This window comes from Amphiprion ocellaris, chromosome 18, assembly GCF_022539595.1.
Source record: "Amphiprion ocellaris isolate individual 3 ecotype Okinawa chromosome 18, ASM2253959v1, whole genome shotgun sequence".
In the NCBI taxonomy this organism is placed as follows: Eukaryota; Metazoa; Chordata; class Actinopteri; family Pomacentridae; genus Amphiprion; species Amphiprion ocellaris.
The window spans coordinates 27,762,670-27,774,071 of NC_072783.1; the positions used below are offsets into that span (position 1 = coordinate 27,762,670).

At 39.9% G+C, this 11,402-nt stretch overlaps 1 protein-coding gene across 1 annotated transcript; it reads right to left on the minus strand.

Moving 5' to 3' along the window:
- Positions 1-1,927: 1,927 nt before the first annotated feature.
- Positions 1,928-11,346, minus strand: slc35g1 (solute carrier family 35 member G1). The gene is made up of 5 exons (XM_023276986.3): positions 10,820-11,346; positions 9,254-9,434; positions 7,311-7,445; positions 6,741-6,937; positions 1,928-5,303 (listed from the first exon to the last, which is right to left on the minus strand). The coding sequence occupies exons 1-5, from the start codon at positions 11,175-11,177 to the stop codon at positions 4,891-4,893; spliced, it is 1,284 nt and encodes a 427-aa protein (XP_023132754.1). The 5' UTR covers positions 11,178-11,346; the 3' UTR covers positions 1,928-4,890.
- Positions 11,347-11,402: the final 56 nt, after the last annotated feature.

The following is an 11,402-nucleotide window of genomic DNA, read 5'->3' on the forward strand; positions in this document are numbered from 1 at the left end:
ATATATATATATTTTACCACTCCATAACATCTAATGTAAATAGATGTGCTGCAAAATTACATTCAAAGAAGTACAATTATGAACCCAAAATGGACCAGAGGATCTCCATCTGCCTATATGTATGTGTACTGAGTGTATTAAATCATGTTAAAAAGAAGAAGTAGATAAGGAAGAGACACACACTGACTATAAATACAGAACTCACCCTGCTTTCCATCTTTCTATTCATTTCAGATTTCTTCCGCTGTCAGAAAATATTATAAGATAACACAGAGTTTTGCAACCTGATGAAATCTTGTGTTCAGCTTGTGCACACATGCGCACACTGAGAGATACAAGCTTATCTGAAGACTACAGATTGCATGTGTGCAAGCGATGAGAGTATGAATACAGCGATGACAAAAGTTTTTTTAGAGCCACACACCACTAGTGTGAAATAGTGCAGCTTATATTCCCTCTTCCAGAGCAAGTTACTCAACAATAAACAGCATAAATGATCTAAAAACTACTTTTTAAAAAAACCTATACTGCCTTGTTTTCTTCTTGTATTAATATATTTGGTTGGCATCTAAATAAATCATAGAAATCTGAATGCCAGTTTCACAAGTTTCACTTTACTGCTTTGATATTTTCTGTCTGCATGGAACATTTCTCTTCGATTCATCCAGGTAAGCTTAGATTGTAGGCAGAAAGCTCCCACCTGAACCGCTCCCACAGGCTGACAATGTGGTAACTGGCCAGAATAAATGGCAGTAAGCAAACAAGTGTCGGAAAAGGGAAGAGCAATAAAGCACCAAGAAATATTAGGTTTCGACGTAGACAAAGGAAGCTTCTTGGGACTGTGTAAGTTGGCGAATACACCAGGAAGTGGTTGTAACAGAAACATATTCACTTATTGGGTCATTTTTAAAGGACAATGCAACTACTGTATTTGTTGTTGCAGGTTGAAGTTTTAAAGCTGCAGCCATAGAACGATGCCCAACCAGGTTTTCACCTCCATGGATAGATAACAACTGTGAAAATGTGACCCCAAAGATACCATGTAGCAGCAGCATTTAAAACAAAAAAATTGCACTATATGATTCTCTATCAACAAAGCGTTGTGAAACACTGTAAATCATCTCAGTTACTGAATTTATGACTGTGGTAAAGATGCATTCAAGAGCAGGTCCTTATTGTTGTGCATCCTGCCCTCTGCTGTCAGAAAAAGTTTACTACATATGCATGAAGATAAAGCAAGTAGATTACTAAAAGTTCAGTAACAACTGATACAGCAAACGACAAACATAGATATGTAGATGACTGCACTGCAACTGAGCATAAATTCAAAAATAACGCTACAACTATAGGTGGCTGCCTTAATCCTGCAACACTGTTCTAATTCAGCTTTTTTACTCTTTATCACAGTAAGTCTGGAGTTCGTAGCTCCATCTGTATGCAGTTAGTCCTCTATGGAAGGTACAAACCTTTTTTTTCCATGTTTTTTTTTTTTTGCAAGATATGAGTTATACAGTGACACAATGCGATGCCTTCCTTCACAAATTTGTGCTGTTTACAAATAATAAACAAAGGCACAGTATGGCCACACAAACGCACAATGCCTGCAGCCCACTGAGCCAGGTATTATTCCAAGCAGCACCATCGACAGCTACCTGACTCAGTGTTTTGTGAAAAAGGTTACATAGCCACAGCCTGGTTGCTACTCATTGTCACCTTTTGAGTCACTGGCGAAGCTCCGGTGACAACATGAGCTTTTGGACAATGCTTGTACACGGCTTGGACGAGTTCCAGAGTTTTCAGTCGTATTTAAATGATTTTAGGAAATGTATCGAATGAGTTATGGGAGAAAAACTGTTTTTCAGAAGCAACACAGACAAATAATGCAGTTAAACACAAATGCTGTAATCAAGACCCCAGACAGCAAGAGTTATAAATTCAAAAAGAATTTATTATTAAATTACAATATACTAAATATAACCCATCACTATGCAGAAATACGTAGATCTTAATATATAGATGTGTTGATGAAATACCTGACAGAAATAGTTAAATAAAAAGTATTAAAGCATAGTATAAAAACCCTAAAACAGCTTTAGCAGGTTTATAAGGCTTATAGGTCCTGAGACTGTTTACCTACAGTAACCATTTGATGGAAATACAACACATTGTGCTTCTACTACCAGCATTCAAGTCAACTAAACTAATATTCTGAGAGAGAAAAGAAAGTCAATGTGAAAGCAAATCAAACAAAAGAAACGGAAAATGAGCGTAAGTGACATCCGACTGTACTATGAACAATGATGAATAAACGTCACAGTTTAATGGTACTCGGATCACAAGTGGTGGAGTAATTTCATTATATTTCACACTTGACCGCTGTTGCTTCACGTTACTTTAACAGTAATTACACCCCAGTGCTTGTTGTAAGATTTAATCATTTAATTCCACTCTGCTCTTTTGAGCCCATGGATGGAATCAATATGGGGCTGAAAAATAAATAAATAAATCTGAAACCCATGCTAGCAACAAAATATACTTTCTAATAAACTGTCTCTTTTTTTGCAGTGTGCTCGTGCACGGATGAGATGAATTTCAAACCACAGCAAATTACACATAAGATAAATTCAAATAAACCCTCAGGTTAGTCTAAGAGAACGTTTTCTCCAGCATAAAATAAGGTGCGATGCTTAGTTCAGCTTCAACATATCGCACCCTTCTGTGCCTTAAAGGACTGGTTTATCTCAGTTTGACTTCTCAGAGAAGATAATTAAGGAAACAAGCATTTGTGCGTGTTTGGTAGGAGGCGTCACTTTAAATTAAAGAAATAATGTGCAAACTTAATGAAGTGCGTAAAAGGAAGAACTACAATAAGAATCCGTTCTGATCAGGCAGCTGTGCAGGTCTTAACACGTGGAACGGCAGCAGAAAGTGGAATTTGAGAGAAATGAAAAAGAAAGAACTTAAGCAGCAGGCTAGCAGCACTGATTTTCTTAATTTCTGAGCTGTATTGCACTCAATTAAGTTGTGTCAAACAGAAAACTGCAGTTGCTCTATGATTTCATCAGTAACTGCAGTGGGAGGCTGTTAAATGCTCAAATTACAGTATGATTTATACGAGATAAAAACACAGAACACACACAGAAGCCTGTGGTGGAAATCAAAGGTTTCCAACAAATAACAGATCAAATCAAGAACAAGGAGGCGTGAAAAGAAAAAGACAGTACGGCTTTTAGCACAACATCAAACACGCTTTGAAATATATCAATGCAATACATTTTACGACTTTTGCAAGTCTTGTTTTTTTTGCCGGCAGGTTAAAAAAAAAAAAAAAATCAAAATCAAAAAGCCTGTTTTCACCAGAGACTCAACCACTTATTGACAATCACAATTTGACTACACCCAGCCTCAACTTGGCACAAGAATCACACGCGACTCCTATTAGTCACTGAGGATGTCACAAAAACAGTGGCGCTCGAGCGTAAACCCTCAACATCCGCTTTCAAGTTTGCGGACAAACTCTGTTTTGCTGCTATTTATGCGATGGGCGCCATTGTACTGACAAACCGGCAGCGTATTATGCATTCTGCCTCGGGTCCTTGAATTAATTGAGGAAGTTATCATCAGAAAACGCTTGAAGCCATCCTTGTGCGCAGCTGTTTCTCAGCTGATTTGCTGGATTATAGTGGCAGCTTATTGACACTCTCTACCCTCTCACAGAGACAAAGTAAATAACATCCCACTCCGAGCATCACAGAAAAGGTACTTTTAGACTGTTGAGAACACTAATTTGTCGATTTTGTTCTAAGATAACATTAAGTGCTAGTAAAGATGAGAGAGCTCACTCCTGTGCTGATGAAGAAATCAGTATGGTGGGATACAGGTCTTAGGTATATCATTAAATATACTATTAGCACCCGACTTTAACTAACGTGCACGTAAAAGCTTCCCAGCACAAATTGCTGGTTATTGAGCAGCTACACTGAGGGAAGCTGGAGGTTAAAGTTCCAACATAAGGCACTTCAAGATAAGATATTGTAAAGGAATGGAAAAAGGATTGTTATAGGTAAGACGGCTGGGTTGAATTTAGGTGTTTGGGTTGTATAAACAGGTGAGAAATCCCTGAGAGAATCACAGTATGACCCTGATTTTATGTAAAACCATGTAGCCAATTTAGGGATTTACTTTCAACTTTTGTTTTTGGTGACTTAGATACTACCAAAGATTTTTAAATCAATGCTTCGTCTCATAGGTCAGACTTACTCGTTTAACATTCCCAAATAATATCCATAATAAAATAAAATATGTACTTTTTTTGTGTGTACTATGACTTTTAAATCATGTAACAGTATGAACAGTCCAAGCGCAATAAAACCTTCTCTTTGGCTATTTCATTCTGGTTAAAGCAAAAGGAAAATGGGACTTTGGAAATCCTTTCTGAAACTGTTTCATTCAGCTGAAACTCAAATTTCAGTGTTTTTTATGCTGCATAAATTTTGTCAAGAGGAAATCTGTGCAGTCAGCAAACCAAGTCGGCTCCTTAGAGCAGGATGTGGTTTTGGATAGAAGTCTCTTCTTGCTCTAATTTCACTACAAGATGTGCTCATTTATATAAAAAAAAGAACATAAAAGCTTACAGTCAGTTACACAAGTTGACTCATATGAATCAACATGTATAGAGCTACACAATCCAGCTTTAAATTTCAAACTACTACAAGTGCAAACTGACCCCTAATAGATAGATTTCTGCTTTTAACTCTCCAAAGAGCTTCAACCTCCTCACAGGTTTGCATGTAAGTAACAAGTAAAATACAGTAAGTAAATCAAGAACATAATATAGTGGTAGAAAAAAAGGATACTTAAGAGTAAAACTGCAGCATTATACGCTGCTTCTCAGGTCTTGCGAGAGTTCCTACACCACTTCCTAACTGCGATCCCGCTGGTGCTCACCACGATGCACAGAGCCCCTCCGAGGCTCCACAGGGTGGGCGCGCGATTAAAGAAAATGAACTGGAAGATGAAGGCCAGCACCACATCTATAGTCCTCATCAGGGCCACGGGTGCGGCTTTCTCGATCTGCAGGGCCTTGGTGAGGAAGGTCTGGCCGGCGATGCCCAGGAGGGCGATCAGCATCAGCATCCAGCGATCGCGGCCGCAGGATGGGATCTTCCATTCCCCCAGGACGGATACGGTGATGATGCTCTCGACAAAACCGATGACGGCGTAGTACCAAACGGAGAGGTAGTAGTGGACGCTCTTCCCCATCTTGCGAAGAACAACAAATGTACAGGCAGCAGCTATTGCTCCTGTAAATAAATCAAATAATAACACACAGAATAAACGCAACTATCTGTGGAATACTGGGAATGAATAAATCCACAAGAAAGACATGAGATTTAAAGGCCAGATACTTCCAATTATTGAATTCCTCATGGAATTACTTGAGTCATTTAATTTTTTTCACATAAACTTTGAACACAATTTCCTGATGGCCATAATATTCTAAATTCTATAAATATATCCCTAGTCTTACTGTGGTATTTCTGGCATGCATCAGATTTTTACTCTTGAACTCCTGTAATTTAAAGGATCCATATGGTGAAAATCCATTTTTATCGTGTTCTGTAGAGATTTAAAATAAAAGCTGTTAAGATATGAAGACATGTACTTGGGCCATTCCTCAAGCCCCTAGACAACTAGTTAGCATCCCAGTTTTGCAAGCAATCTAAATGTAACATCTAATTAACCAATAGCCATCCAGCATAAACTGTGACTGACAGCTCTCACAGCGTCTTCTTACTGAAGGGGGCGGGAACAGTAGCAGCTCACTGGAGTAAAACAGACGATTTACAACAGTCCTAAAACCACGGGTTACACAGTCATGGTGAAATGAACCATCTTTGCAGTATTTTGATGTGTTTTTAATTAATTTACTGAAAAGGGGACACAATATGGGACCTTTAAGGATGTGCAAAATATAAATTTTCCTTCATTCTCTATAGTAAAACTTGCCACTTTCCCATCTTGCCACTGCCAGAATGACAATATTTTTTTGTTTTCAGCAAACACAGAAAATCAGGGGAACATACACTGCCATGGCTGCCATAGCTGCCGCAGTGAGCACAGACACACACTCCATTGAAAACAGTGAACTCTCTCTGCACAGTGTTGCTCTCGCATATTTAGTGTGAAGCGCAGGATTAGTCTCAAATGAGAGTTGAAAGGGAGAGAAAACTCAGAACTAATTGTTCCATAGCCATTTGGGATACACTTTGAGATGCTTGGGTGGCACAAAAGAAAACGCAATTAGAACTTCAGAGCCGCCATTCAATTTCTAACTGGGTGTTTCGAGCATTATATTTAGCAAACTGTTTGAAAGTGAGAAACCAGCGAGGGATCACGACTCTGCTGCTAAACTAACTAGCGCTTTCTGCCAAGTGGAAAAATCGAGCTTCAAATCCCAGCAGCTGGAACTTCTAGTTTCTGATCAGTCACTGCTGTAGAAAGTATATTCAGCTTGTAAATGTTGAGCACCGTGGCAGGGAGAAGACTGCCCCAGAGGAAAATCATGATTAATTAGAAAGAGCACATCTCCCAGCTGGCCCTCATGTGCCAGGGGGGATGTGCTATATTCAGATCTGGTATTTCTGATGGCAACTGTGAACAAAATTCTCAACATCATTCCTCAACTTGAATGATTATTTTTGACGTATTACGATCAAACAAATCAGTAGTTTTATCACCTGCAAAGGCCGCAACAGTCCCCTTGATGTGGTTGGTGTAGTTGCCCTCGATGCCGTGGACGCGTTCGCCAAACAGGAATGGTGGTCTGGCAATGAGGATGACTCCGGTGAGGGTGAAAACAGTGAAGACACAGTCCCAGATTGTGCATTTCTCCTTCAGGAAGACCCAGGCCAGGAGGGAGGTAAAGACTGGATTACTGAGAAGTCAAGGAAAGAAATGGTTTAACAGAAGGAGATGAGAGAAAATTCAATAAACAACATATGCAGCTGAATAAAAAGAGCAGCTGTAAGTGGTAACAAATTATTGTCTCAACAGATTTGTCTTATATGAAGTGTGCAGCTCGATTTTCCCTCATATTTAATGAATGATTGAAAAAGAATATAGGAGAGTCGGGAAGAGAGAAGCAAGTTGAGGAAGGAAAATGTAAAAAAAAAAAAAGTGAGCTAAAAAGACAAACAAGACTAACAGAAAAAGTGACAATTGTAGAGTTTAAAGAGGATGGAATGTATCTGTACTCTTTGTATAATCTCAACTAATCCACAGTCAATTAAGCCTTCGTCAGCTCTCACCTGAACATGATGACAGTAGCATCCGCCAGCGGCATCTGCTGAACTGCATAGAAGAGCAGGATCATGGCATTGGAACCGATGAAACCCCGGAGCACCAGGAATACACGTTTATCTCGGGGACCCAGGAAACCTGTCCTGGAGGAGCAGAGATATGAGGATGATGGATGAATGGATGACTGAATGGATGGATGGATGACTAGACGGCCTGATAGAGGAAGTAATAAACAGGAAATTTCAAGAAAAGGGGATGGATGGAGAGAATGAGAGTGGGATAGAGGGCTGAGGGATGACAAATGAGTGGAGGGTCGGAGAAAGGAATAGATTCAGGTAATGTGGAGATGACAGTGATGAATGGACGCCTGGATGGAGCTGAAAAAAGGGAACGGAGGCAGATCTGTGGGTGATGAATTAATGCGAAAATAAAGAGGAACGTAGAGGGTGAATAGATGGAGGGATGAGTAGGTAGGTGAATGAATAGGAGTACTGGAGGTAATCTTTGGGAATACAATTTAATTTCATGTATCTGTCAATGCGATTCTCAAGCTGTATCTCCCAATACAAAGAAAATCATAAAACGAGAGTAAAATGAATGATTTCAAGGATCAGTATTTTCATTTCTTTCAAAAACTTTCTCATAGTTATTTTGGTATTACTTTCATTGGCCACATATTTGTGTATTGTTTAGGCATCAAGTAATGCGTTATTTTTTTATTTTTTGCAGGGCAGATAATTAATAATCAAGGACACCATCAGACAAATACCCAAAAAACGAAAATGATATACATTTGTAGTAAAAAAAAAATGATGATCTTGGTGTTAAAATTTAGAATAACACAAACTCCAAAACAACAAAAATTTGTTAAAATGCCTTCCTTTTTTTGAAGTTTTACACATGCTTAAGTAAAAAAGAAAGTTTCCTCATTTTTCCTTCAGTGTTGATTGGCTATGAGGCTTGAGATCTGTAACCAATCAGATAGTGCTGTGAGCAGGACTTTGAAGGAGATCACAAAGTTAAAATTATTATATTTTAGTAGGAATCTTTTTATTTCTTCAAATATTACTGATAATGTCAAAAAAAATGCTGGATATCGGATGTAATAATCAGTCAGGTCGATTGTCAGGGTTCTTTCCAACAGCCTGAAATGATCAGTAAAACACCAAAATCTGCCTTAGAGCTGGCAATAACTGTATTTTTGCTTTTTGGTTCACTTTAATGTTGCACTAAAACTCATTCAACCATTCTCTCATACTCTTATGTAAAGTAGCAGTGTCTTTCTGTTACCGGTTTGGTCTTGGTGAAGGGCTTGTGTGCTCTATTTTCATTTGGACATACCAGAGTCAGATTCCTTCTATGTGATCACATATGTGGCCAGCAAAGCTGATGCTGATGCAAAACCTGTTTGTGTGTCTGATGCAACTCATTACTTTTGATTTTGTTGCACCAGGGAACTGATAAACAGATGTGTGGTTCATTAGATAATTTCATTGTTGTTAAGTGACAGTGGCGCAATAAAAAAACAACTGTTTGCCACTTTACAGTAACATCTGTGGGTATATTAAAACCGCATCATAATTTAATGTGGGGAGGGATAGTTTCAAATCTTTCCAACACTCCATTTACATGGCATATTTTCTCATCAACAGCAGTGAGATGACTCGCACATATCCCTCAGAATATTTTGACAACTTGATGACTGAGCAGTGAAACCAAGATATTTAACTATAAATAGTGAGAAAAGAAGTGAACACAAAAGCAGGACTTCCCCCAGAGACAAATTACTAGAAGGTGCTACTTCACCGAGTTTATGCTCTTGATCTAATCACAATAAATAAATTGCTGGTTTGAAAATAAAAAAACATTAGTTGGGAGTGTAACAAAAGCCCTAATTATGTCATATAAACTTTGTGAGAGTCTTGAACTCTGCTATTAAAGTGGTGCTTACTTGTGGTAAATGAGTAACGGCACAATGAAGAGCATCTGGAAGAAGCAGCGAATGGCGCTGATCTCTATGGCGTGGATTCCCTGAATGGTTTTCACCAAGAGGGCGATGATGGAGAAGAAAACTGTGGCCAGGAAAGCATAGAACAAACCCAGGCCTGGACATTTCTTTGGTTTCTCTGAACCTGTGAAAAAAAAAGAAGAAAATAGTGAAGGAACATGGAGTGAGTGTAGAGTATCCCTGTTCTATATTCCATTTACAAAAACACTGCTTATTGTGTTGACACTGTGAGAGCAGGACGGAGCGGTGAAGCTGGGAGCATGATATTAAACTCAGTGTGGACCTGGGAGAAAAAAAAAAAATCAGTTGTGAACAGCACAAACAAAAGATCCGCCAGAGACTGTGGTGAAGTGTTTGCAAACCCTGCCTGTGGGATAACAAACTGATATGCCTGCAGAGATTACATTTCAGCCCGAGTCTACACAGCCATCATTCTCTGCACTCACCATTCTATCTATTACATACGGCTTGTTGCTTTCTTAACCTCATATCAAGCCGAAAGGCATGGATGAACGGACACCTCTCATATTTAAGCTGCAATATTTGGGGAGATGTTGTAAGATTTGCTTATATGGTGATATTTTCTATGCTTATAGTACCTGCATTATTGCTTGGAATCTGATATATGACCATTTTATCGCTTCACAGTCCCACATGAAGTCTGTAAACAGTGATAAACGCAAATCAGCCTGCACTTTTATACCCAGTGCTTTCTTTGTGACATTGGGATTTGATACGAGGTGCAATAAAGAACTTTCCATCATGCAAAACTGATATGCAGGAGCACTGAGGGCTTTTCTTACTTCCTTAAAAACAACTTGCAAAACTCAATCTAGTTGAACCAGATTCTTAAACAAAAGATACCCAGATGTATTACTTGTTTGGATGAAAATGCAAAAGAAAACCTTATTTATCAGTGGGGTTTGTTAGTTTTGCCTACAGGTAGTAACCCTGATAGTGGAAAAAGTGCACAGTCATCCATCCTCTGGAAGGATGATGTAAACGATAAGCTGGTTTACAGCATGATTTCCAATCAAAACGGTTGGTATTTTCAGGCACAGTATAAAACTGTATAATGTTTTTGGCATTTTTTTGGACACAAAGCACACATTAAGACGTTTACTTTTGGTGAGGACGATCTTTACAAACACCCATAATCTGAATTAAACACAAATAATACGTTTTACTTCACATTCTGCTTCTTTGTGGAGGTGGGATTGTGATTTGTAAGATAAAACAAAGATGTCTAAACTTTACAAAAACGTGCGTAAAGCGCGTCCCTGCGACCACGTCCCGGTTTATAGGCCAAAAACGCACACGTGACATTTCTGTTATCGCCGGTACATGACGTTACGCGGTTGTATAACGTGATATTACGCAGGAAGTCGCCAGTTCTGTAGCCGTTAACCGCCTCGTTTCTGCATCTTCTCAACATCCCCAAACTTTATTGAGGATGATGAGAAACGCAGACACGTTGGTTTCAAAGTCTAGAAGCGTGCGCTCCTCTACCTTCACATGCGCCTCCCTCTGTGGATGCGGGGTCGCGTCTGACGCAAAACACCCGCGGGCACAGCGTTTTCTCCTCGCCGCCTTCCAGTGAATTTTCGCCTCCTCTCGCATCGTCTTCCTCCTCCTCCCTCTCCTCCACATCATCGCCATCGCAGTCGCACGAAACGTGACTTCGCAAGAGAATCCTCTCCGCCGTGCGCTCGTCTTCGTCTGCGCCGCTGCTGCGTTCGTCTCGGTCGTGGCGGTTCCTGCTGCTGCTACTGTTGTTGTCATGGCTGTCAACTTTGTGAAACGCCACGGTAACGTCGTCCTCTACGGATAAAGCCCGCTCGTGTGTACAGTGGTTACAGTCGCCCATGGTAAGATGTGGCGGCGGCGCGGCAGCATGCCTCGGAGAGAGTGCCGTGCGCCTTCCCCGGTGTCCTGAGTGACTGAGAGACAAGGTTAATGACTAATCTTGGTGGCAGGACACTGGCTCCCCATGCGCTGGTTACTTTACCCACAGGGGGGCAGAAGTGAACCCAAACCAACTCTGCTGTGCAACTAAACCTTGACCCAACGTTTACGCCCATTTCAGAGGGAG

Bases quoted from the DNA above. Each gene is read 5' to 3' on its own strand.
- slc35g1 (XM_023276986.3), bottom strand. From the start codon at position 11,177: ATGGGCGACTGTAACCACTGTACACACGAGCGGGCTTTATCCGTAGAG. The intron at 7,446-9,253 runs GTAAGCACCACT...CTGCTCCTCCAG, and splicing joins CCGTTACTCATTTACCACAA to GACAGGTTTCCTGGGTCCCC. The intron at 6,938-7,310 runs GTGAGAGCTGAC...TTGACTTCTCAG, and splicing joins GCTACTGTCATCATGTTCAG to TAATCCAGTCTTTACCTCCC.